The 27966-nt window shown below is 49.0% G+C and overlaps 1 protein-coding gene across 1 annotated transcript in view; it reads left to right on the plus strand.

Annotated features, from left to right (window-relative positions):
- The window catches only part of LOC119975785 (tenascin-X-like), a 221067-nt gene that overhangs the window by 150258 nt on the left and 42843 nt on the right, over positions 1–27966 (plus strand). The window contains exons 20-30 of the mRNA XM_038815633.1: positions 889–1158; positions 2762–3043; positions 4327–4605; positions 5468–5749; positions 9571–9870; positions 11295–11576; positions 14937–15227; positions 17664–17963; positions 21966–22265; positions 25668–25958; positions 26717–27016. Of these exons, the coding sequence (XP_038671561.1) occupies positions 889–1158; positions 2762–3043; positions 4327–4605; positions 5468–5749; positions 9571–9870; positions 11295–11576; positions 14937–15227; positions 17664–17963; positions 21966–22265; positions 25668–25958; positions 26717–27016 (3177 nt within the window). The remainder of the gene's footprint in view (positions 1–888; positions 1159–2761; positions 3044–4326; positions 4606–5467; positions 5750–9570; positions 9871–11294; positions 11577–14936; positions 15228–17663; positions 17964–21965; positions 22266–25667; positions 25959–26716; positions 27017–27966) is intronic.

Genomic DNA, 27966 nt, shown 5'->3' on the forward strand with positions numbered 1-27966 from the left:
GGATTCTCCGACCCTCCCGGGCGGGTCGGAGAATCCCAGGGGGGCGGCGTGAATCCCGCTCCGCTGCTCCGACGCCAGCTGCTGTATTCTCAGGCGCTGGTTTTCAGGCAGGGGCGGGAATCACGGCACGTCGGTCGGGGGCCGTTGGCAGCGGCCGCCCCGGCAATTCTCTGGGCCCCGATGGGCCGAGCGGCCGCCCATTTCTGGCTACTCCCGTCGGCGTGGGTTAGGCATGGGCCCACACGGTGGGACCTGGCAGGTAAGTCGGCTGGGGCGGTCCTCGGGGGGAGGGGGGGGCGCGGGGGATCCGACCCCGGGTGGGGGGCCCACGGTGGCCTGGTCTGCGATCAGGGCCCATCGATCTACGGGCGGGCCTGTTCCATGGGGGCACTCCTTCCTTCCGCGCCGGCCGCTGTAGGGCTCCGCTATGGCCGGCACGGAGAAGGCATCCCCCTGCGCATGCGCCAGAATATGCCGGCCAGTCTACACATGCACGGAACCATGCCGGTGGTTCTGCGCATGCACCAACTCTCGCAGTCCCTTTGGCGGCAGCTACCAACCCCTCCAGCGTCCACCTAGCCCCCGGAAGTACGGAGAATTCCGCTACGTCCGGTCGGCCCGACGCCGGAGTGGTTCGCGCCGTTTTTGACGTCAGCGTCAGGCCATCGTGCCAATTTCGGTGAATCCCGCCACTGGGTTCAGCCCAAGCTTGTAGCCCGCACCGACCAAGTTAGTTTGGCACTTTGAGGGAAGAGCTCAGGCCAGTTTGAGTGAGGAACTGATTGCGCCATTGCATGAATCAAACTTCAAATTTTGTCACTTGCCGCTAGTTTTGAAATGAAGAATTATTCCGTCTCTGTAATTTTACCTGACTCTTGGCTTCCACAGGAAAACCCAGTGAAGTGATCAAATTGTCGGCCTCGAATGTCACCGCTGATTCTGCGCGGCTGTCCTGGTCACCCCAGGAAGGCGTTGACTTTTTTGTCATACAGTACAGAGTGCGGGGTTCTGCGGTGACGCACAACGTCACGGTAACGGGTGACCGGCGCTCTTTCATCATCAGAGGCCTGAAGCCTGCGACCAAGTACCTGTTCTCAATGTACAGTGTCTCCGGGGAGCAACACTTAAAATCGCTAACCCTTCCAGTAGCCATGAAAGGTAGCGTTCGCCTAACACCTCAGTTTCTGCCTTTCACAGGGCCTTTTACTTATTTATCTTTTCATCCTTTCCCATGTTGTTCAGCTTTGAAACTGTCTTTTCCATCGCTTCAGTGCCTGACACCGCCGCACGCCTGCCTCACGATGGCAAGTCACCGTCACAACTCTTACTCCCCCGAATGTTTTTGTCGTCAACTTTGAAGGAGTCGGGGAATATAGACAATCCTTGTTCTTTCTGCTCCTGTCTTTTGTTACACGGTCTCCCTCCATCCTTGAGCCTGTCTTCTTTATGGGATACGTGAAGCTGAGTATGAGATGTTGGCTGACCACACAGGTCACCCCTCCCTCTCCCACCCGCCTCTGTCAGAGAACCTGGCCTGGCTATGGCAGGGAACACAATCTATCTGCATGGACGTTCATTTCCAAAATCGATGTGTCGATCACTCGGGCTTAAATCTGTTTGCATTGCAGGACTTTGATCCAGAGCTGCCGCTGATAACTCTTGTTGTGTCTGTATGTGTGAAGCTGCCAATCACTTCCTCAGCATCAGGAGGTTACCAGGAGAGCTTGGTCTGCCTGATCCAGGGCCATCTCTCACTCTTTCTGCTTTAATGGGCACATTCACAGGCCTCGCTCAAAGGAAGATTTCCTGCTTTCACCAAATGTGATCCAAAATGATTTTGGGCAGTCAGTTTTGGGCATTTTGCCCCAATGAACCAAGTTATGGATTTCCATTGAGTGAAGCAAGGGGCCGTGTCGCTGTCTGTCGAACTCTCTGTTATTTGTGCATGTATATGTTGTATATATGTGTCTTCTTTACAGTTCAGATACTCCACAACCTTACTGTCTCTCTGTGCAATGATATGATGTATGTGGGGGAAGGGTTATTGTGGGCGCGTGGGACTTTAATGATATTATAATAATGGTCTAGAGTTGATGATTATTATTTTAATTACCTCAGACAATGGACTGGATTCTCCGGTTCCCCCGCCATCAGTTTCTCGGCCGCGCACGGTTCGCTGGCAGCCGGATTCTAGTTTCCCGTTGCTGGTCAATGGGATTTCCCAGTGAAGCCCCCCCCCCCCACACACACCGACGGGAAACCCAGGGGCGGGTGACGCTGCCAGCGGGAAAAGAGAATTCTGGCCAATATGTTGCTTCCATTCATTTTCCCCACATGTCATTTGAAAGGAATTCCATGACGTCCCACGCGGGGATTTCTAAGAGTTGGAATATTGCCCTTCCTGGGATTCCGGAAATGGATCATCGCTGTTGAAATTTACAGTTTGGAGTCGGATTTGCACAGTGGAACTAACTAACCATAGACATGATCCCCCATTATGACAGCCTTCTCAGAATAATCACTCAGCAACCTATCCATCCCCAAGTGTCGGTCACTGAACTAGAGCTTGGGCCTAGTCAAGAGGCTTTGTGCACTGCAAGTGTCAGTTCTGCTCCTTACTCAATACCCCCCCCCCCCCTCCCATCCCCGATCTAAACCCAGGGTGTTCATCAGCTGCATTCTTTTGACAAACACCTCGACACTAATCTTTCCTCTGGTGAAAATATCCTGTCTCTTTTTTTGCCTATGCTAACGTCTGCAGGGAAAGCCAAACCGGCACCGAGTAAGTTAGGCGACCTCTCGGTTTCTAACGTCACATCCGACTCCATCCCTTTCTCCTGGACGGCGGAGAAGGGTTTTGACGCCTTTCTAATACGGTACAAAGTGCACGGGTCTGGCGCCGTGAGGAACTTCACGGTCACCGGTGACAACCGCTCGACGACCATCACAGGCCTGAAGCCTAGCACCAAATACACAGTCTATGTCTATGGGGTTTATAATGGCAAACGCACAAAGCCACTGAGCAGAGTTGTTACCACCAAAGGTACGGATTTCTCTTTTTCCCAGAGAAAAAATAAGAACCTGAAATCAATGTAATAATCGGCCAGGGTCTGTTTTAGTCAATACATTGTTATGTTAGTGGGTGGTGGTGATGGTTGGGGGGGGGGGGGGGGGGGGGGGGGACAGTGGGTGCAGCTGTTCCAAAATTTGTGAGAGGCCAGAACTCTCCGTCCATTTGTGCCGGCGGGATTCTCCGGTCCTGCTGCAGGGAATGGAGTTTTGGCTGAGCGCCAGATTGTCCGTTCTCGCTGGCAGGGCGAACTCGGAGAATCCCGGATAGAGAGTCCGGTTCAAACTGAAACCCGGTGTGTTATCTCCCCAGGTGCACAGCCAGGTTTTCACTCCAGCAAGGCGAGCTCCCCAGAGATCGGATCGCCTTATTTAAAGGGGACCCTGATCTGCGTTGAAGATAAACCTACCCCCACGCACCGCACGGACATGGAGGCCGCCCTCCACACGTTTCGGGGCGATTCCACCCTCCCCACTACCGCCGCACACGGGCATCGGGGTGACTGAGCCTCTGAGCACCTAATCCGGCCCCTTCAAGAAACCATTTTGAAAACCCCAGTCATGGCCTAATCGCTACCTGTGGGTGGATAACCCTGCCGACATCATTCCTGCCTCCACAAAATCTCACCCCGGAAGTAGGATGGAGCCTGGGAATCAGCACACTGGCTTGTGGGCTAACCTTCAGCCTGAGCCTGGCCTGAGGAGGGCCGAACGCCCAGCTGCCCAGCCTTTTAATGTTAGATTTGAGAATTCATTATGTGGGAGGATATTTATGGCCAGAGGTCCAGGAATATTTTCTCCTGCTAGATAAACCCCTTTCATAAGTTTCCACAGGTTAAGACACTTGCGAAGCCGAGTAGATGGGGTAAGCTTCCTGTTTCTGATGTTCCTCTGACTCAGCTGCTGGAGCAGTGCCCTAAATGTCCACTGGCTCAGCATAGTGGGTCTGACAGGCCTGTGGAGGGTTGGATAGCGAAGTGGTAGTGTGCCACGATGGAGCAGGAGGGAGGGTGGGTGTTTGACAGGGGTGGGGGGGTGGAGGGGGTGTTATGATGTTCATGGGAAGTTGGGGGGGGTGAGGCAGGGAGTGTTACCCCCCCACCTCAGAGCTATCGAGATAATGAAATTCTACCTCCAGCAATGGGTAACACAAGATATGGGTTCGTACCTGCTGAGGAGCATTTACCACCCACAGCACACAACCATTCGCAATCTGTTCATTTGACCTTCTTTCGATGTTTTTTTTTTCCCTCTTAGCTTCCACAGATAAAGAGGCTGGAAAACCGGGCAGCCTATCCACCTCTAATATCACGGCTAACTCTCTCCGATTCTCCTGGACAGTGGACAGGGCCTTTGACTCATTTTTGATCCAGTACAGAGTCCAGGGCTCTGAGGAGACCCATAATATCACGGTAACTGGTGGACGACGATCCCACCTCATCGTAGGCCTCAGGCCTACTACCAGATACATTGTCTATCTCTACGGGATTTCTGATGGCCTACGGACAAAGCCCGTGACCATTACTATGACCACAGGTACTTTAACAGTCAGGTCTCTTTCAATGTGAACACAATTCGCTCTGTCAATCTTTCTTTTCCTTTTCAGGTACATGAATGAAACTCCAGTGCTTCTGCAGTGGTTGTTTAGGCAATCAGATGATTGCGAAGAGAAAGCTGTGAATTAGCATATGAATGTGTACAAACTGGGAAACATTATCATAATTTATTCACTGATTGATATATAGGTATGGTGGATACACCGAGCTTGCAAAAGACAATTGCATAAATAAATGAAGGAGATCAGAAAGGATAGAGGGGGAAGATCAGTAGGGATAGAGGGGGAAGATCAGTAGGGATAGAGGGGGAAGATCAGTAGGGATAGAGGGGGAAGAGGAGAAACGGGGACCAACTAGATTTTCTCTTCAAAAAGAGCCAGTACAGACTCAACGGATCGAATGGCCTCTGTACTGAACTTTTCCACAATTAATTCGTGTGACTTCAGTCGTCGCAACAACCTGTGTTTATGGAGTGGCGTTCCGACGACAGAAATGTGTCTGGTGCTTCACAGGACTTGTGAATCAGGCAAGTTAAACACCAGGCCGCAGTGCTGTCAGTAGTGGCGTTATTAAAAAGGGGATGCACCAGAGACTGGAATAAGATAAGCTGACCTAACCTGGTCTGGCCCAGATCCACAGCAATGTGATTGACTCAGCCATGCCCTCTGAAACGGCCACTCAGTTCATGGGCAATAAATGCTGGCACAGCCAGTGATGCCTGCATTGTTATGTTAATGTTAAACTTGTCAGTCTTGACTCAGTCTGTGGTGAAACAACAACAATGTTTGATTGGGTTTTTGTCTCCTCTCTCTCTCTCTCTCTCTCTCTTTTACCTCCTGCAGATAAAGAAACTGTAACACCAGTTAGGCTGGGCAGTTGGTCCACCTCTAATATCACAGCTAACTCTCTCCAACTCTCCTGGACAGTGGACAGGGCCTTTGACTCATTTTTGATCCAGTACAGAGTCCAGGGTTCTGAGGAGACCCACAACATCACAGTCACCGGCGGACGGCGATCCCACCTCATCGTAGGCCTCAGGCCTACTACCAAATACATCATCCACCTCTACGGGATTTTCAATGGCAAACATACCAAGCCCTTGACCACTGCCTTGACCACCACAGGTACCTCTCCCCCTCTCCTTCTCTCCCTCTACATCTGGTATAAATCAGTCTCCGTTTCAGAATACTAACTCTGATTGGATGTATTTCAAACCATTTTATCATGTGACCCTTCCCCCACTCTTACCTCACCACATCTTCCACCATTGGTTACCTGATAAGTTCATCGTCATGGCGCCCTGCCTCCTCATGGCCAATTAGAAAAATCCTGAAAGAATCCTCTTCACCCGTTAGGGAAATGTTTACATTATATTAATAATGTAAAAAGAAAAACTGGAATGCGATAATTGGACTTGGTATTTGTAACGTATGGATGTATGACCATCAGTCTAACAACCCTTTTGTCCCCATTTCCAGATTTTCTTTTGGATAAACAATCGAACAAAGGCGTTGAGCGATAATGAAAAATAGTACTGCTTTTCTGTTGAATGCTCTCTCGCAATCTTTCTCCCACAGCTCGCAGTGCTGTGATCTCCCATCCCAGAGACTAAATTCCAATTCCTCAACGTTCCAGGAAAATCCCGGAGGGCAAACCGACTTCACAATCTTGTCCTCTGCTGTGGTTGAAAACATCAAAACTGGAGAGGGGAGAATCTGGGAATCCCCAGCCAGTGTATGTAACCCGGGCAAGTGAAGGCCCCCCCCACCCCTCCTTCCCTTGAGGGTCCTGAGCGAGATTGGGCCCCCTCACAACTCCTCGGCTTTCTGGTGACCCTCCTGGGAAAGCTGCTGACTACCGGGCAGGTTTGCCAAACGTGTAGCTTTGTAGTCCATGCAGGCTTGGTAAAACCCTGATCATCTGACCGATACGAGCGCCAAACCCACCATCTCCAAAATCAAGAGGCAAACCTCTCCAAATCCACTGATTCCATATTGCTTTTTTATTGCTCCACTCAAGAACAAACAAACATGGGAAAAACATACTCGAAAAGATTTTGAAAAGGAATATATGCTGCCCAATTTTAACAGCTGGTGGCCTCATTTTCCCTCTGAGTCAAATATAACCATAGTAATATGCAAATCTAGGCAATGCTAACCAATGAAAACATTCAGCAATCAGGCCTGTTTTCATTGAAACTCTAAGTGACATAGTTGTGCTGGTATGGGATGAGAAATGCAGTGGCCCAGGCTAAAACCATGGAAACGTGAGTTCAAATCTCACCAAAGCAGCTGGCGGAGTTTACATTTGCTTAAATGAGATAAACAAATCTGGAATTGAAACCTTAGGGGCGCGATTCTCTGCAAATGCGGAGAGTCGTGAAGGCTGCCGTGAAACCGTCCGTGTCTCACGGCAGCCTCCGCGCCCCCTCCCGGGACCCGATTCTGCTCCCCGGTCGGGGCTGGCAGCGGGGCCCCGTGAACCTCGGCATCGTGGGCTTAGCGAATTTCGCTAAGCCCGCGCGCCAAAGTTAACGACGGCTGACGCATATGATGACGTCAGCCGCGCATGCGCGGATTGGACGGCTCCAACCTGCGCATGCGCGGATGATGTCATCACGCACATGCGTGAAACCCGCGAAACCTGTGGTGCGGCCGTGCCAATCGGTGCCATGGTTACCCAGAACGGCACTTTGCGGCCGTTTTCACGAACGGTGAGAGCAGGTGTGTTGCAGTTCGTGAAAACGGCCGTAAAGGCCTGGGAAATCGGCCCATCGGCCAGAGGAGAATCGCTGCTCGCCGTAAAAAATGGCGAGCAGCGATTCGTGTCGGGGGGCGGACGTGGGGGGGAGAATAGCGGGAGGTCGGGAAAAATGTCGGGAAGGCCCTCCCGCTATTCTCCGACCTGTCGTGGGGGGCGGAGAATCGCGCCCCTAGTCTCAGTAACGATGACTATGAAAACATTCTTGGGGGCGATCATCTGAAAATGTTCCATCCCAAAGGCAGTGTGTTTCAATCTTTTTTGCCCGCGGCCCATTTTTACCATCTGGCCATCCTTCGCGACCATGCCAGCTGACCTTCGCGACCCACGCCAGCTGACCTTCGTGACCCACGCCGCCTAACCTTCACAGCCCACGCCGCCTGACCTTCGCGACCCACGCCAGCTGACCTTCGCGACCCACGCCGGCTGACCTTCGCGACCCACGCCGCCTGACCTTCGCGACCCACGCCGGCTGACCTTCGCGACCCACGCCGGCTGACCTTCGCGACCCACGCCGCCTGACCTTCGCGACCCACGCCGGCTGACCTTCGCGACCCACGCCGCCTGACCTTCGCGACCCACACCGCCTGACCTTTGCGACCCACGCCAGCTCACCTTCGCGACCCACGCCGGCTGACATTCACGACCCACGCCGGCTGACCTTCACGACCCACGCCGGCTGACCTTCACGACCCACCATTTTCACTTACCTTTACTGTGACAGGTGAGCCTGCTTGGTCCCCACGATCTCAGTTCAATTGTCATTCAATGTTACATTTCTTTTTTTTTAAATTTAGATGTATCCAATTCATTTTTTCCAATTAAGGGGCAATTAATAACCCACACCTCAAGTAATCACCTTTATGCTGCTTTGTTCCTGTTTTCGGCTTCTTCATGGGTTGTTCACCAGAGGCCCTGGAGTTCACACCAGCTGCAAAATGGAGGAATCTCTCTCACGCCGAGAGCAAGTGACGTCACCGTGCGGGGCACATGACCTGCTCTCTGTCGCCGCTCCAGGCAGGAAGACTCCAGCAGTTTAAAACAAAAAATCTTTTACCTCCTGCAGATAAAGAAACTATAACACCAGTTAGGCTGGGCAGTTGGTCCACTTCTAATATCACAGCTAACTCTCTCCGACTCTCCTGGACAGTGGACAGGGCCTTTGACTACTTTTTGATCCAGTACAGAGTCCAGGGCTCTGAGGAGACCCACAACATCACAGTCACCGGCGGACGGCGATCCCACCTCATCGTAGGCCTCAGGCCTACTACCAAATACATCATCCACCTCTACGGGATTTTCAGCCTTGACCACCACAGGTACCTCTCCCCCTCGCCTTCTCTACATCTGGTATAAATCGGTCTCCATTTCACAATACTAACTCTGGAAGACTCCAGCAGTTTTTTTTAAAAATCTGCTCCTGGGTCAGCGTGCAGATGTCAGGAGGAGGCGTTCTGCCCCACTGGGCTTGATGCGCTAACAATTGCACACAGAAACACGAAACGGTACAAAAGAGGCTTTATTACCGTGAGATGTTATTCCCTCAAGTGGAGCTGTAAAATGGCAGCTCAGGAGACCTCATGGATATTTATACTGCGCCCTGTGGGCGGGGCTAGCCGGCAGGGGCTTACCGACAAACTATGCAGGGGCTTACCGACAAACCTGTAATAGCAGGTACTATTGTACATCCCCTAATAGAGGCACACACATATATATGCAGTGGTATTACCACAGGGCTCTGGGCCTGTGCATTGCTGAGGGGATACGCATGCGTGGAACGGTCAGCATTCTGAAAGCCGGTCACAGACGACATTTTTAAAAGCCAGTCACACATTGGTCACTGCCTCCCGCGATCGGGAATGCTGTGACGCATGGCCCGGCGACTGTCCCGACACTAGCCCTAGCCCCACCCGCAGGTCGCCACCCTGGGTTTGAAAATGACTGCCCTGAAGGACATTAGTGAACTGGATGGATTTTTACAACAATTGATAACTTCAGTATCACCATTACTGGGGCTAGCTTTCAATTGCAGATTTATTTAAATTTCACCAGCTGCCATGCTGGGATTTGAACCTGTTTCTCCAGATCATGGCTGGCCTCTGGATTAGTCCATTAGCTTGCTCATTATCCTCGGGCTGCAGCCAGAGGTCCGAATAATGACCGTTGTTTTTATTTTAAATTGTAGTCTCCACAGATAAAGAGAGTCAGAGGCCAATCACGGTGGCGGTTGTGGACAGTGTCTCAGTGTCTAAGATCACGGCCCACTCCCTCGAACTTTCCTGGCAAACAGAAAGGACCTATGACTCCTTCCTCATCGAATACGGGCTCGAGGGCTCGGAGGATGTGAGAAATCTCACAGTAACTGGTGACCGTCGATCCACCATCATCACAGGCCTGAGGCCTACCACCACCTACAGGCTCTATCTCTACGGGGTGACTGGTGGCCAACGCACCAGGCTACTGACCACTTCAGCCAACACCTCAGGTATTTCCACTCAGAACGAATAATGCTTCTTCTTTCCACAGAGAAATACTCTTATTATCCATACAGACGCAAAATCTACATTTTGTTCCAGAGCCTTGTGGGGTTACCATGACAACATTTCAGAATGGTGCTCAATAACTTTGCATGAAAATGAATGCGCGCCACATTATAAACTGTCATTTCACCCTGGGACAGAGTCCAGGACATGGCAAAGGGACAGAATCCACCCTCTGTGCTTCATACCCCAGTAAGCTTCCCATCTTCAACCCAACATCAACATAAGCTTGTCCAAAAAGCTGCTGCTCATCCCACCTCGCACCAAATCCCTTTTCACCTATCACCCATGTGCCCACAGTCCGGCAATGAGAGGCAGGAAGTTATGTGAACAAAACTCCAGGAATATTCCCAACTGGAGGTGGAAACTGTAATGGAGGAACCTCGGGATGGCCTCTCACAGATAACCAGCTGGAATTCCCTGGACTTCCCAAATTATCAGCTGTGTCTCACTCTGGGCATCTGCATCAGAAGGTTAGGGGGGGGGTTCAAGTCCCACTCCAGAGGTTCCTGACTAAAATCAAGGCCAACACTCTGGTGCAGCATTGGGGGCCTGCTGCCCTATCAGAGGTGCTGGCTTTCAAATGAGATATTGAACCAAAACCAAGTCTGCTTTCTCAAGTGGGTGTGAAAGAACATCGCACAGGTGGAGTTTTCCATTCTGTAGTTTTGAGAGAAGGGGCAGGGGAGTTATCCACGATGTCCTGACCAATATTTCTCCCTCAATCAACATTCCGAAAAAAGGCAATCTGATTGCATTGCTGTTTGCAGGATCTTGCTGTACGAAAGCTGACTGCCACGATGCTGGCATTGCAACATGATTACCCTTCAGGAAAGAGGCTTCAGAAGGGAAATCCAGGCTGCCCATCACTCCCAGTGCCTTTCGTCTCCTCGATCCCTCCTCATCTATCTTCCCCCTTCGCATTCCTCCCTTTGTGACCAAGGGCACTCTGTCCCTCTCAGTCCCTCTTGTCCCTGTCCATCCCTAATCCTGTCAGGTTCCCACTATCCTTCAGGTCTGACATATCATGCTCATACATGTATATCTTTGTGTAACGTGAGGTGAATATATATGATATGACATATCTGTGTATCTCCGATTTTAACCACAATAACAGTGTGTTTAAGATGAAGAGCTGAGCCTTGGGCCAAGCAGCAAACACAGTTTAATGTCACCCAACATTTCAAGCATTCAACTAATAGGTTGTGGTTACTGGTTACTATGGAAATATGTTGCATGGTCGCTTAACCAATTAAATTTACACTTTCAGGATTGTGTGTGTCGATTTTCCAAGGATCTAACATGCTTCAACCAACCTTTCCCACCAGTGAGAAAAAGTCACCTGCCATTATTTTTTTCCCTTTCTTAGCCTCTGCAACTGTGAAGCCAAATAAACTTGGCGCCGTTTCTGTCTCTCACATCACGATTCAGTCCTTCAAACTCTCCTGGACGGCGAGCAAAGGCTTTGATTCCTTTCTGATACAATACAGCAGTGTGGAGCCCCGGGGAATTCACAACCTCACAGTGGCTGGCGACCGACGGTCCTCCTTCATCAAAGGCCTGAGGCCTACCACTGTCTACACCGTTCGTCTCTATGGGGTCACTAAGGGGCAGCGCACAAAGCCACTGACCAGTGTAGTGACCACCACAGGTATTTGCCACAGGAAACAAATCAACATTTGTCTCCTTTACGGAATCTGTCAGAAAAGGGCCACCACTTTTGCTCAAGCTGCTGCCAAGGCGACTGTGTTGATGTTTTAAAAATCCCAAAGATGACCCAAGTTCTGCATGTCCCATTTCTGGGGCATGCACGGACGACCTTGAAAATAACACGGTTTGGAACTGAGGAACAATGTTCCTCAAACTTACACAAAAAACAAACTGTGTTTCTTTGCAAGTTTAGTCCCTGCTTGGAGATCTCTGGGTGTTTGTCTCTGTGCCTTTGCTTCTGTTCACTGTGCAAAGTAGATCTTGTAATTTTAAATGATCATTCTGGAGAGTAAGCTTATCTATCCGTCAACCTCATTGTAAGACCCAATCTTTCCTGCTTTCCCCTGGAATGGGGATAATTAGCCAGCATGTGCAGCCTGGAAGGTTACTCGATGAAAATGTTGGAACGAGGAGCGACCGGAATTTCCCATTGTGTTTCATTATCCTCCCTTCCTTCCTTGGAGCAAAGTGAAATGATTCATCCCTCGTCATTTGTCTTTGAAGTCCGGTTGCAGATGCTGGAATGTGACGAGTGTGTCTGATAGAGGGAGGCCTGGCTCAGTGTGTTGCATCCACATTATTCGGCATACTTTTCCCAGCTGTTTGGCTCTCCCTATTGTAGCTAGATCTGCTCTCTCACTGTTGCTGCCGCTACTTTTCCTGCGCATGGTGAAGTCTTTGATCTGTTGAGATATCTCAGTGGACGGGCACGTTAGGTCCACCCGTGTGCACATATTTTAAACTCCTTGTGTGGGGAAAGTGGTGACAATGGTTAACCAGTGGCTGGAAGTTCAGTAACCGGGGGAGGGGGGAGCAGGGGCACAGACAAGGTGATTGGCAAAAGTGCCTGAGGCAACATGAGGGGAAACACTGAAAGTAATTAGGATTTGGAATGCACAACTCGAGAGGATTGTGGATTCAACAATAACCTTCAAGAGGGATTTTTTTCTGAAAACTCTTTCATGGCTGGGCCAATATTTTTACTGCCCCTCCCGAGTTGCCCTTGAGACAGTAGTAGTGAGCCGCCTTCTTGATCCGTTGCAGACCATCTGGATAAATACTTGTAAGAGTTCAATTGCAGGCACGTGGAGAATGGGCGCGATTGCTTTTCGAAAGAGGTAGCCACAGACGAGATGGGCCAAATGGCTTCCCTCTGGTCGATGGTTCTGTGAGGCACGAGCGGCAGATACCAAAAGAGAAAATGCTGGAAAATCTCAGCAAGTCTGGCGGCATCTGTATGGAGAGAAAAGAGCTAACGTTTCGAGTCCAATGACTCTTAGCTTTGACAAACAGACAGAGAAAGGGGGAAAAATTTATACTATGGGGCTAGGCACAGAAACTAAGGGGAAAGAGAGCTACTGGCAGTCCCCAGAGAGAATAAAAGGTGTTTGAGGCCAAACTGCAGAGAAACTAACATCAGAGGGTAAACTGTGACAGATGTAGATGTGGGGGTGGGTAAGGGGGAAGCAAAGAGGAGAAAGAGTGAGGAAAGGTGGATAAGGTGTGGAGGGGGGGGGGGGGGGTAAATATATATAAAGAAAGACAAGAAAGAAATAAAATGTAAAAAATAAATTACTGTTGCTGTTGGAATCTGAAACGAAAGAGAAAATGCTGGGAAATCTCAGCAGGTCTGGCAGCATCTGTAGGGAGAGAAAAGAGCGAACGTTTCGAGTCCAATGACTCTTTGTCAAAGCTTTGTAAAATAAAATGTAAAAGACAGTTAAAATGAAAGGGAATGAAAACAAAGGGGTTGAGGTGAGGTAGAGCTAATCAAATGAAGTTGTTGAATTCGATGTTCAGGCCGGAAGGCTGTATCGAGCCTCACCGGAAGATGAGATGTTTTTCCTCCAGTTTGCGTTGAGCTTCACTGGAACATTGCAGCAGGCCAAGAACAGACATGTGGGCATGGGAGCAGGGTCTTTTGTTAAAATGGCAAGCAACAGGAAGGTCAGGGTCCTGAATGCGCACAGACCGAAGGTGCTCAGCAAAGCGATCACCCAGTCTGCGTTTGGTCTCTCCGATATAGAGGAGACCACACTGGGAGCAGCGACTGCAATAGACCAGATTGAAAGAGGTGCAAGTGAAACGCTGCTTAACCTGGAATGAGTGTTTTGGGCCTGGGATGTTAAGCATGGAAGAGGTAAAGGGTCAGGTGTTACACCTTCTGCGATTGCATGGGAAGGTGCCATGGGTGATGGGAGAGGTACTGGGTATGGTGGAGGAGTGGACTAGATTGTCTCGGAGTGAACGGTCTCTGCGGAATGCTGACAGAGGGAGTGAAGGGAAGATGTTTGGTGGAAGTAGGAGATACCTGGGAGCCCCACCACCTGGAGGTTCCCCTCCAATTCACTCACCTCCCTGACTTGGAAATATCTGGCCGTCCGTTCACTGTCGCTGGGACAAAATCCTGGAACTCCTGCTCTAACAGCACAATGGGTATACCTACACCTCAGGACAGCAACCTTCACCAACACCTTCACCACCATCTGAAGGGCAACTACGGATGAGCAATAAATGCTGGCCTGACCAGCGACTCCCACATTCTGTAAATGAATTTTTAAAAATTTGCTGCAGAAAATCCCCACCATTATCTGGTGTCCCAGCCAATATTCCCAGCATCCTGATAATATTCCCTGTTGGCCAGGCCACTATTCACCTGGTGTTCTGTCTAGTATTACCAGTGGTGTGGCTAATATTTCCTGGTGTTGTGTCCAATTTTCCCAGAGCCCTTTGCAATATTCCTGGTGTCCTGTCCAATATTTCCCGGTGAGACGTGGTAATTTCTGTTGCTTCCCCGCATAGGAAAAAGGAAATCTCCTCCTTGGCCTTTCTCCAACACACCAATGAGATGTGTTTGCGGACACGTCTCAGAAGTGGCTGCTCTGGTTTTCAATTTGCTGAACTCCAACAGAAATCATACTGTTGCCATAGATATCGGGCCTAATGTATCAGGCATGCCATGGGCACTCGGGGGGGGGGGGGGGGGGGAGGGGGGGGGGGGGGGCTCCCCGTCCCACAGCGAAGGTTATACAATCCAATCCCCACTGTTACATTTTTTACCCTGAGGAGAGAGAGAGGGGTATAGGGTGAAGGGAAATAATATGTGTCACAGTGACTGAGATGGACTTCAGCATCCATGAGTATCTTACAGACTGAGTAGGGAGTCACGCAAAAGTGATTCTGATTGGCGGGTACCATTTTTGCTGCTGGTTTTTCTCTGACGTTGTTGTCCTGTGTTCAGGCTCGACCCTCTGGTGAATATTTTCCCTCTGTTCTTTCCTCTCTTCCCTCCTCCTTCAAGCCCCCACAGATAAAGACGCGGTCAAACCCGTTAAACTCGCCGCACTCTCCGTTTCCGAGGTGACTGCCCACTCAGTGCGGATCGCCTGGACGACACGGTTGGTGTTTAGCTCCTTCCTGATCCAGTACAGAGCCCAGGGCTCCCAGAGTGTGCGGAACCTGACCGTGACAGCCCATCGCCGCTCCTACCTCATCACAGGACTGAGGCCGAACACCAAATACACCATCTATGTCTACGGGATTTCCAGAGGCCAACGCTCAGCATCATCGACAGTGGTAATCACCACAAGAGGTACCTATCGTTCAGCCAATCAACACCCCGATTCCCGGTGAAATATCTCCATTCTCCATCTTTCACTACGGACAGTCAGCGAAAAATATTTTCCTAATTTCTTACCCGGATTCTTTCTGAGGGAATATATTTCCATCGGCTTTTTTTCCCTATCTTCGATGGGCTGATAGACTGTCGTTATTCCCTCTTTTCCATCGCCAAACATTGGTCGGTTGCTATGACGAATGGTAGTCACTCTGAACTGATAACTGACAGAACGAGAAATTCAGGCTTCTTCTCAGTGGTTGGGTAACCAGTGAGCCGGACAGTCGGATTCTCGTATATACGCTGCCACAAAGGCACAAGCTATGGCACCAAGTTATCGAGGTATATCGACATTGAGGCTTTCAAATCTGCTCTCATCCCTTCCTTTGGGGATGTGCAGGCTCATATATATTTATATCACATGCCCACAATGGTGGGGTCTTGAGTATAAATATCCTTTGATTCATCCTTGTGAATCACATGCAACCCAATGGCTTTATCCTGATCAGCTTTGTGTTGTTTGTTCTGTCAGGAAACTCAGCGACACATCATAGTTGGCCAATCGTTCTTCCATGACCGATTCCACCTGGAACAAGGGCCGAAGGTCCCCATTGGCCAAGGGGACGATGATGTGTCTACGATCTTTACTATAGGCTCTTCCACCAAGCCAGGCCTCGCGAATGTGGTCGAAGAGGATGAATTTCCTTCTCCTTGTTTCTGTCGATCTCTTAACCTTAGGGAATCACAATTTTGGATGTAGGGAGCAGTGGCTATTTCCTGGATTGGTTCCAGAGAGGAGGAAAGTAATTTCTGTGGCGAGACGGGAGAAACCTAGATCATTCTCCTTGGAGCAAGGCGAAGGAGATAGCTGAAAGAGATGTTTAAAATTTTGCTGGGTTCATAGACAAAGGATAAATGGTCATATTGCCTGAGAGTGTGGGGGAGACAGATTCAAGAGAGATTGTCAAAAGGAAATTGGATAATTTCCTGAAGAGGGAAGATTTGCAGAGTTACCGGGAAAAGAGTGGGGGAGGGGCAGCCATGAATTGCTCTGGCAGAAAACCCAACAGGGAGACAACAGGCTGAATGGCCTCACTATGTACTGTAAGCAGTGATTCCAAACTGATTCCACAGGCAGGAGTGTCGGTAACCGTACAACACCGATTGATGGTGATTGGTAAAAGAAACAGAGATAACATGAGAGACATTTCTTGACACAATAATCTGGAAAAACACTGAGAGAAGATGGTGGGTGACGATTGAATAGTGAAAGATGAAAGAGTCTTCGATAAATAGTTGAAGGGGAAAGATTGACGGGGCCGTGGGGAAAGGGCAGGCACGGTGGGACTAATTGGAAAGATCTTTCAAAAATATGGCAAAGACAAGATGGGCTGAATGGCCTCTTTGCTGGATCATTCTGTCATCCTTCCAGCTTCATCCCTGCCAATAACAGCCACCGTGTCTTGGGATATTTCTGGGAAGATTTCAGCCTGAGATGTGTTTATTCCAGGTTAATTGTCTGCGTTTGAACTGGAGTAAATTGCGTTCTGATTCTCTCTGCTGTTAATCAGCGATGTCCCGACTGAACTATTTGTTTTGTTGTGAAGCTGAGGTGTGAATCCCCCTCTGAGAGATTCTTGACAGACTGAACTGGGCTGGGAATCAGGGTGTTATTAAACCCAGTCACACTCCGGAATTCAGTGAAACTCCTTTTCGATTTACAAGTAACCTGACCCGAACATTGAATTCTCGCTGTTGTGATGTCCGATGTCCCCGCAGTAATATAGGGAGGATCTGATAACGTTTCCTGTCAGTCTATCAGAGCTTGTCTGACTCGGTGATATAAAGGTTAAAGAGATCCAGAACATGCCTCGACCGAACCTGGTCTATGCATAGTAATAATGGACATTATTACACTTCTGTTAATATTCTTAAACCTCTCTCCAATCCTCTACCCTGCTTTAAGAAGCTCCTAACATTCTACCTCTTTGACCAAGCTGATAGTTGCTTCTTGTTGAGACACCTCTTTAAGTGGATCAGTGTCAGATGCTGTCCAAAAACGCTCCCATGATGTTCATCGAAACATTTGATGACTCTAATGGTGCTAGATAAATGCAATTTGTTGTATTCTCACAATCTGCTTTAGTTGCTGGAGAGGTGCCGTTAAATCTTCTATTCCTCGAGGCAGCACTGACTTTTGAAGCATCTTTAATCAAACGGATTTTCTGTCAATGCTGGAGTGATTTCTGTGCTGGGATAGAAAGGGGTGAATCTCAGACCTGTTCCTCTCTCTGCCTCTCCTCATTGGCATTTGTTTTTTCCTCCATTTCCAGCCCAGAATTCACTCATTTTTCCCCTCAAGCTGTGGCCAGAGGGCCGATTAATGATCGTTGTTTTTACTTTGAATTGTAGTCTCCACAGTTAAAGAGAGTCAGAGGCCAATCACGGTGGCGGTTGTGGACAATGTCTCAGTGTCTAAGGTCACCGTCCATTCCCTCGAGCTCTCCTGGCAAATCACGAGGACCTATGACTCCTTTCTCATCGAATACGGGCTTGAGGGCTCTGAGGATGTGAGAAATCTCACAGTAACTGGCGACCGTCGATCCACCATCATCACAGGCCTGAGGCCTACCACCGCCTACAGGCTCTATCTCTACGGGGTGACTGGTGGCCAACGCACCAGGCTACTGACCACTTCAGCCAACACCTCAGGTATTTCCACTCAGAAAGAGTAACACTTTTTAATTTCTGTTGTTTCCTTGGCAAGAAAAAATAAATGTCTTCTTTAATTTTACTCTGTCAAAGCAATGAAATGAGGGAAATTGTTTGCAGTGAAATCTCAAGACGTGAGCACTATCGTTTGGAGCTGACACAGGTCCAACAACCGGAATCACTCTATTGCCATAGATATGGTGTGTTTCCCGACAGGAGAGCCTAATGTACCCGGCATGTCCTGGACACTTTGGGAAGGGCGCGTCTCTGTCCACAGGGATTAAAACTGGCAGACCTGCTGCTCTGAACTCCAGGAAGTTCTTTTATGTACAAGCGATTGCTATTTGAAATGAAAAAATGAAATGAAAATCGCTTATTGTCACGAGTAGGCTTCAAATGAAGTTACTGTGAAAAGCCCCTAGTCGCCACATTCCGGCGCCTGTTCGGGGAGGCTGTTACGGGAATCGAACCGTGCTGCTGGCCTGCTTGGTCTGCTTTCAAAGCCAGCGATTTAGCCCAGTGTGCTAAACAGCCCCTTTTGCAAAGCGTTTGATCAGCTTTACCCAAGTGTCTGAAATCAATCACCTCCAACAACATGAGGGGATTTTCTGCACTCGTGCCGTGTGTTTCTCACCCCGGCGCTGTAGGCCCGTGAGATCCTCTGGTCCCGGGGCTGTCAATGGGATTTCGAGCCTGCACTGCCGAGTAACATACACCGGAATCTGCCATTGGCGTGTCCGGAATATCCTGCTGGTGAGAATGGCAGGAACATCCCCTCAGCCCCCCCACATAACACAGTATCCCACCCAATATCCCACACTGACCAATCCAATACTCTCCTGTTGATTGGTCAATATTCTGCCCTGTCCTGTCTTACATTTCTGTTCCCCTAGCCAATATTCCCAATGCACTGGTCAATATTCCTGGTGTCCTGTTACAAAATTGCTGTTTAATAGGAAGCAGAGAGTCATGGTCAATGGATTTTTCAGGCTGGAGGAAGGTCTGTATTTATCTTCCCTCGGAGTCAGTCTTCAGACCCTTGCTTTTCCTGATATACCTTCATGATCTAGATCAATAAATAATGTTGTGATGGACTTCAGCATCCATGAGTATCTTACAGACTGAATCGGGAGTCACGCAGAAGTGATTCTGATTGGCGGGTAATGATTTGGTTGAAGGTTTCTCTGACTCTGACTGGGTTTGAACTCGACCCTCTGGTGAATATTTTCCTTCTGTTCTTTCCTCTCTTCCCTCCTCCTTCAAGCCCCCACAGATAAAGATGCGGTCAAACCCGTTAAACTCGCCGCACTCTCTGTTTCCGAGGTGACTGCCCACTCGGTGCGGATCGCCTGGACAACACGATTGGTGTTTAGCTCCTTCCTGATCCAGTACAGAGCCCAGGGCTCCCAGAGTGTGCGGAACCTGACCGTGACAGCCCATCGCCGCTCCTACCTCATCACAGGACTGAGGCCGAACACCAAATACACCATCTATGTCTACGGGATTTCCAGAGGCCAACGCTCAGCAATATCGACAGTGGTAATCACCACAAGAGGTACCTATCGTTCAGCCAACCAACACCCCGATTCCCGGTGAAATATCTCCATTCTCCATCTTTCACTACGGACAGTCAGCGAAAAATATTTTCCTAATTTCTTACCCAGATTCTTTCTGAGGAAAAATATTTTCACCAGCTTATTCTTCCCACCTCCGATGTGTTTATGGACTGTAATTCCTCTCTCTCTTCCATCGCCAAGCTTTGGTCAGTTGCTATGGCGAATGGTAGTCACTCTGGGCTGATAACTGTGATGGAACGAGAAATTGAGGCTTCCACTCAGTGGTTGGGTAACCAGTGAGCCAGACAGTCGGATTCTCGTATATACACTGCCACAAGGCACAAGCTATGGCACCAAGTTATTGAGGTATATCGACATTGAGGCTTTCAAATCTGCTCTCATCCCTTCCTTTGGGGATGTGCAGGCTCATATTTTTTTATATCACATGCTACAATGGGGAGGCTGATGTATAAATATCTTCCTGTGATTTCTCCTTGCAGAGAAACTGCAGCGCAATGTCTTTGTCCTGATCAACTTTTGCTGTATATTCTCGCAGGAAACTCAGCGACACATCATAGTTGGCCACTATTTCCTCCTTGAGCCGGTTCAGCTGGCACAATGGCCGATGGTCCCCATTGGCTATGGGGATGTTGATGTGTCTGCGACTTTATCTCCAACTCTTCCACAAGGCTCGGCCTGACGAACATGGTCAAAGAGGAAGAATTTCCTAGCTCTCGTTTCTGTCAATCTCTTTACCTTTTGGGAATCACTATTTGGGAAGGGAGGCCTCGAAGACAGGGGGCTGTGGGGATTTACTGAAATGGTTCCAGGGAAGAGGGGCTTCATTTCTGTGGAGAGATTGGAGAAGTTCTGATTGCTCACATTAATGCACAGAAGGTGAAGGGGTGATTTGAAAGAGATGTTGAAAACTTTGAAGGGTTTAAAGGCAAAGGATCAATCACAAGGGGGACAAGGTTCGAGGGGGAGACAGATTCAATCAAGGCCTTCAAAAGGAAATTGCATAATTTCCTGGAGGGAAAATTAGCAGAGTTACAGGGAAAAGAGTGGGGGAGGGGCAGCCGTGAATCGCTCTGGCAGAAAACCAAACAGAGATGTAACGGGCTGAATGGCCTCATTATGTGCTGTAAGCAGTGATTCCAAACTGATTCCACGGGCAGGAGTGTCGGTAACCGTACAACACCGATTGATGGTGATTGGTAAAAGAAACAGAGATAACATGAGGGACATTTCTTGACACAATAATCTGGAAAAACACTGAGAGAAGATGGTGGGGGACGATTGAATAGTGAAAGATGAAAGAGTGTTCGATAAATAGTTGAAGGGGAAAGATTGACAGGGCCGTGGGGAAAGGGCAGGCACGGTGGGACTAATTGGAAAGATCTTTCAAAAATATGGCACAGACAAGATGGGCTGAATGGCCTCTTTGCTGGGTCATTCTGTCACCCTTCCAGCTTCATCCCTGCTAACAACCAAGTCTTGGGATATTTCTGGGAAGATTTCAGCCTGAGATGTGTTTATTCCAGGTTAATTGTCTGTGTTTGAACTGGAGTAAATTGCGTTCTGATTCTCTCTGCTGTTAATCAGCGATGTCCCGACTGAACTATTTGTTTTGTTGTGAAGCTGAGGTGTGAATCCCCCTCTGAGAGATTCTTGACAGACTGAACTAGGCTGGATATCAGGGTGTTATTAAACCCAGTCACACCCCGGAATTCAGTGAAACTCCTTTTCGATTTACAAGTAACCTGACCCGAACATTGAATTCTCGCTGTTGTGATGTCCGATGTCCCCGCAGTAATATAGGGAGGATCTGATAACGTTTCCTGTCAGTCTATCAGAGCTTGTCTGACTCAGTGATATAAAGGTTAAAAAGATTCAGAACATGCCTCGACCGAACCTGGTCTATGCATAGTAATAATGGACATTATTACACTTCTGTTAATATTCTTAAACCTCTCTCCAATCCTCTACCCTGCTTTAAGAAGCTCCTAACATTCTACCTCTTTGACCAAGCTAATAGTTGCTTCTTGTTGTGACATCTCTTTAAGTGGATCAGTGTCAGATTCTGTCCAAAAACGCTCCCGTGATGTTCATCGAAACATTTGATGACTCTAATGGTGCTAGATAAATGCAATTTGTAGTATTCTCACAATCTCCTTTAGTTGCTGGTGAGGTGCCGTTAAATCTTCTATTCCTCGAGGCAGCACTGACTTTTGAAGCATCTTTAATCAGACGGATCTTCTGTCAATGCTGGAGTGATTTCTGTACTGTGATAGAAAGGGGTGAATCTCAGACCTGTTCCTCTCTCTGCCTCTCCTCATTGGCATTTGTTTTTTCCTCCATTTCCAGCCCAGAATTCACACATGTTTCTCCTCAGGGTGTGGCCAGAGGGCCGATTAATGATCGTTGTTTTTACTTTGAATTGTAGTCTCCACAGTTAAAGAGAGTCAGAGGCCAATCACGGTGGCGGTTGTGGACAATGTCTCAGTGTCTAAGGTCACCGTCCATTCCCTCGAGCTCTCCTGGCAAATCACGAGGACCTATGACTCCTTTCTCATCGAATACGGGCTTGAGGGCTCTGAGGATGTGAGAAATCTCACAGTAACTGGCGACCGTCGATCCACCATCATCACAGGCCTGAGGCCTACCACTGCCTATAGGCTCTATCTCTACGGGGTGACTGCTGGCCAACGCACCAGGCTACTGACCACTTCAGCCAACACCTCAGGTATATCCACTCAGAAAGAGTAACACTTTGTAATTTCTGTTGCTTCCTTGGCAAGAAAAAATAAATGTCTTCTTTAATTTTACTCTGTCGAAGTAATGAAATGAGGGAAATTTTTTACGGTGGAAGTTAGCACTATCGTTTTGAGCTGACACAGGTCCAACAAGAGGAATCACTCTCTCGACAAAGATGTGGGGTTATTACTAGCATGAGAGCCTCATGTACCCAGCATGCCCTGGGCTTGGGTGTGGGCCTCGCACTGTCCACAGGGATTCAAAGCTGACAGATCTGCTGCTCTGAACTCCAGGAAATGTCGTTATGTCTAAGCAACTGCAATTTGCAGCGAGTTTGATCAGCTTGATCCAAATGCCGAGAATCAATCATCTCATCATGGGGGGTTATTTTCCAACCCCCCCCCTCCCCCCCCCTCCACGCCATGATTGCCAGTGGCCGGAGGTGGTGCGCAATTAGCCAGCACTGGAAAATCCCGGTCCCGGGACTGTCATTGGGAATTCCCATCGAATCGACCCCTCACCCCAGCCCCCACCCGCCGGTCTGCCATTGGCGGGACTGAAATATCCCGCTAGCGAAAACGGGAAGAAAAATCCCCCCCCCCCCCCCCCCCCCCCCCCCCCCCCCCCACCATGACGCATTATCCCATCCAATATTCCGCACCGTCCAATTCCGCATTCTCCCCAGCTGACTGGGCAATATTCTGCACTGTGTTGTCATATCTTTCTGTTGTCCGGTCCAATGTTCCCAATGTCCTGGTCAATATTCCTGGTATCCTGTTACAAAAGTGGCTGAATAATAGGAAGCAGAGGTTCATGGTCAATGGTTATTTTTCGGAATAAAGGAAGATGTCCCCAGGCGTCGGACTGGGGCCCTCCACGATCCAGGTCTTGGGGTGCAGGGAACAGTTTCAAAATGTTCGGATGACACAAAACCTGGAGGCATTGGGGACTGCTGAGGAGACAGTGTAAAGCTTCAAAAAGACATGGACAAGTTGGTGGAGTGGGCAGAGAGGTGGCAGATGAAGTTCAATGTGGAGAAGTGTGAGGTGATGCATTTTGACAGGATGAACATGGAGAGACAATAAAAAAATAAGAGGTACAATTCTAAATGGGGTGCAGGAGCAAAGGGACCTGGGTGTATATGTGCTTAGATCATTGAAGATGGCAGGTGGAGAGAGCGATTAATTAAGCATATCGTGATCTGGGCTTTATTAATAGGGATATAGAGAGTGGGATTCTCCCAGCCCTGGGCCAGGCCGGAGAATCCCTGCGACCAGGCCACGTTGCCATGACGCCAGCATGCATTCTCCGCAGAGTGGAGCATTAGCGCCGGCGTGGGTGACACGGCGCTGGTCGTGTGCCGCTCTACATGCCCCCCCGCCCGCGATTCTCTGGCCCTAATGGGCCGAGCGGCTGTAAAAAAAATATTAAGTCCCACCGCTGCCGTTCTGACCTGCTGTGAGCCAGCGGGATCTCGGTGTTAAAGAGTCGGGTAGCGGCCTGTGGGAGTCCGGGCCTCCGATGTGACCTGGCCTGCGATCGGGGCCCACCGATTGGTGGGCCAGCCTCTCTGGCTGGGGGTCTCCTTTCCTATGCGCTGGCCCCTGTAGCCCTAGGCCATGTTGCGTCGGGGCCGGCGCGTTGAAGGAGGCCACTGCGCATGCGCACGTTGGTGCCTCTGCGCATGTGCACGTTGGCGCCGGCGCCACTGCGCATGCGCGGATCCCGCGGCGCACAGTTCGCGCTGGAATCAGCAGCTGGAGCAACGCGAACCGCTCCAGCACCGTCTTGGCCACCTGTCGGGGCCAGAATTACTCCTGGGAGCGGCCCGTTCACACCGTCATAAAACGCGACAGCGTTTACGACGCCGTGGACACTCTGCCGCAGGATAAGAGAATCCCGCCCAGAGTGTAAAAGCAAGGAGGTTATGCTGAATTTAGTTAGACCTCAGCTGGGATATTGTGGACAATTCTGGCCATCAACCAGGACACTGGGAATACCAAACAGGAATCGGTAAATATTTGGCCACCACACTATAGGAAGGATGTGAACACATTGGAGAGAGGGCAGAAGAGGTTTACAAGAATGGTTCCAGGGATGAGAAACTTCCGTTATGAGGATAGATTGGAGAGATTGGGACCGTTCTCTCTGAGAGGAGAGAGATGTTCCAAATCATGAGTGGGCTGGCCAGACTAGACAGGGAGAAACTGTTCTCGCTCGTAAAAGGATCAAGAACAAGGGGGCACAGATTTAATGTGATTTACAAAATAAGGGCCTCGATAGGGTTCTCTTACAGAGGGTCGGTGCGTACTCAATGGGCCGAATGGTCTCCATCAACACTGTCGGGTTCTGTGGATTTTTTGAACAGAATCAGTGTGCGGGGCTTACAGGGGAAAAGGCTGAGGGATGGCACTAAGTCACGATTCTCATTTGGAGAGCCAGTACAGACTCAATGGGCGAATGGCCTCCTTCCGCCTCGTTAAAATGCTGATATTCTATCAAATATTTACAGATTCCTGTTTGGTATTCCCGGTGTCCTGGCTGATTTTCACGTATTAAAGGCACAAAATGAATGCAAGTTTTTTTTAAATTTAGAGTACCCAATTTTTCTTTTCCAATTGAGGGAGAATTTAGCACGGCCAATCCACCTAACTGCACATCTTTGGGTTGTGGGGGTGAACCCCACGCAGACACTGGGAGAATGTGCAAACTCCACACGGAGAGTGATCCAGGGCTGGGATTCGAACCCGGTGCAGTCCCAGTGCTAACCACTGCGCCACATGCCGCCCTAAATGAATGCAAGTTTGATGTTGTTTAACATCTCAACCCCAGAGAATTGTAGCCTGGATAACCTGTAATTAGCCCCATTGTTCTTTCTTAATTGTCCCGAATAACAATGGCAGCTCGCTTCACTGTGAGGAATGCTGGGAAGCGGCTGGAGAACAAGGCTCTGTATCCAATCAAAGCCATTCTTTCAAACAGTGCAATTTGCAGAAACACACTGTGTTTGCTGTGAAGAACTGATGGTAAACTCTTTAGCATCTGCCGCCCTCATCCAGTATACATCCTCGAAAGGTCCACTAACACGTTCTCCGTCACATAGTGCATGTTACACAATCCCACCCCTACTGTTACATTGTTTACTGTCAGGAGAGGAAATAGAGGGTCACAGTTGCATTAGATATGTCACAGTGATTGAGATGGATTTCAGCATCCACGTGCATCTTACAGACTGAGTAGGGAGTTAACAGAAGTGTTTCTGATTGGCACGATTTGTTTTAACGACTGATTTTTCTCTGGTTTTTCTCTGACTTTGTTGTCCTGTGCTCAGGCTCGACCCTCTGGTGAATATTTTCCCTCTGTTCTTTCCTCTCTTCCCTCCTCCTTCAAGCCCCCACAGATAAAGACGCGGTCAAACCCGTTAAACTTGCCGCACTCTCCGTTTCCGAGGTGACTGCCCACTCGGTGCGGATCGCCTGGACGACACGGTTGGTGTTTAGCTCCTTCCTGATCCAGTACAGAGCCCAGGGATCCCAGAGTGTGCGGAACCTGACCGTGACAGCCCATCGCCGCTCCTACCTCATCACAGGACTGAGGCCGAACACCAAATACACCATCTATGTCTACGGGATTTCCAGAGGCCAACGCTCAGCAATATCGACAGTGGTAATCACCACAAGAGGTACCTATCGTTCAGCCAAACAACACCCCGATTCCCGGTGAAATATCTCCATTCTCCATCTTTCACTACGGACAGTCAACGAAAAATATTTTCCTCGTTTCTTACCTGGATTCTTTCTGAGGAAAAATATTTTCATCGTTTTTTTTATTGCCATCTCCAATGGGCTTACAGGCTGTCGTTATTCACTCTCTCTTTTCAATCACTAAACCTTTATGGGAGATACAGATCAGTCTGGACCAATAACAGTGACAGGCCGAGACTGTGTTCCAGTCAATGGGGGAGGGTGTCGTCAGTGAGCCGGACAGTAATTTACTCATTCACCTTCATTAAGATGCTCCTTAACTATCTCTTTGGCCAAGCTTAGAGTTACTTGTTTTAATATCTCTTTAAGTGGCTTGGTGTCAAATTCTGTCTGAAAATGCTCCCATGATGTTCCTCGGGACATTTGATGACTCTAAAGGTGCTAGGTAAATGCAATTTGTTGTTGTTCTCATTTAGCTGCTGGTGAGGTGCCATTAAACCTTCTATTCCTCGAAGCAACATTGACATTCAAAGCATCTTTAATCAGCCAAATGCTCCGTCAATGCTGGGGTAATTTCCATATTGGGACAGAGAGGATGGAATCTCAGATCTTTAAAGTCTGTTCCTCTCTCTGCCTCTCCTCACTGGGATTTGTTGTTTAGAACTCACTCTATCTTTCTCCTCAGGGTGTGGCCAGAAGGCCGATTAATGGTCGTTGTTTTTATTTCAACTTGTAGTCTCCACAGATAAAGAGGGTCATGGACCGATCGCGGTAGCAGGTGTAGGCAATGTCTCAGTGTCTAAAGTCACGGCCCACTCCCTCGAACTCTCCTGGAAAACAGAAAGGACCTATGACTCCTTTCTCATCGAATATGGGCTTGAGGGCTCTGAGGATGTGAGAAATCTCACAGTAACCGGTGACCGTCGATCCGCCATCATCACAGGCCTGAGGCCTACCACCGTCTACAGGCTCTATCTCTACGGGGTGACTAGTGGCCAACGCACCAGGCTACTGACCACTTCAGCCAACACCTCAGGTATTTCCACTCAGAAGAGTAACACTTTGTAATTTCTGTTGCTTCCTCGTCTTGAAAATGAAATCTATTCCTTAAATTTTCTCTGACAGACCAATAGGATTCGAGTATTGATTGAGAAAATTAGTGAGGGCCTCAACAGCCTGTGCTCCTTTTAATTTGCACCGGTCTGATTGGAGTCACTTCCAATATTCTACACCTCAGTTGCCATAGATACAAGGCCTCTCTGAGTATGGCAGAGTACCAGTCATATTCTGGGCAATAAGGGGAGGGTGAGCAATGGTGGTGGGAGGGTTCGGCTGTAACCAAGGGGTTTCCGCCAAGAATTCAAAGGTGATATATCTGCTACTCTCTTTTTCTATCTCAGTGAGTTCGATTTGCTCTGTATTTACAAGTTGTGTCCTCCTTTCATTTTATTCAAGAATCACGAGGAAAATGGAAGGCTAACTTTACATTATAGAATTATTGTCCTAACATTCTGGATTTTTCTACGATTAGTGAGTTAACCGACGAGGATAGTTTTGAATTATCTTGGCTTTGATCCCTTGAGTTTGAAAGGTGTGATCGGTATGTTCACACTGATTAATAAGACAGATAAACTGTTTGGGGTTTCATCTTAAAATTGGAACAAGGCGGCTGGGAATGAAACAGGATTCATTTTTCACCCAAAAGGGGTTGGAAATCTGGACCTCTCTTGGCTAAAATGGGCCAGTTGGATCAGTTTTGAGACTGCAAGGTTTTTGTTGGGTCAGGGAAAGGGAGTTTCCGGTGGGTGAAATGGTGTCAATTGAAGAGAGAGGTTAGCCGGGATCTCTCTGAATGGCAGAATGGATGAGCTGCAGTCTGGGCATGTTCCTGTTACTATGTTCCCAGGCCTCTTGGCTGCTCCCTTTTATGAAGTGTTTCTCTGAGGGACTGAGTGTCAGTGATGGATGCCGCCCATGTTTATCTGA

This window comes from Scyliorhinus canicula, chromosome 13, assembly GCF_902713615.1.
Source record: "Scyliorhinus canicula chromosome 13, sScyCan1.1, whole genome shotgun sequence".
Lineage (NCBI taxonomy): Eukaryota > Metazoa > Chordata > Chondrichthyes > Carcharhiniformes > Scyliorhinidae > Scyliorhinus > Scyliorhinus canicula.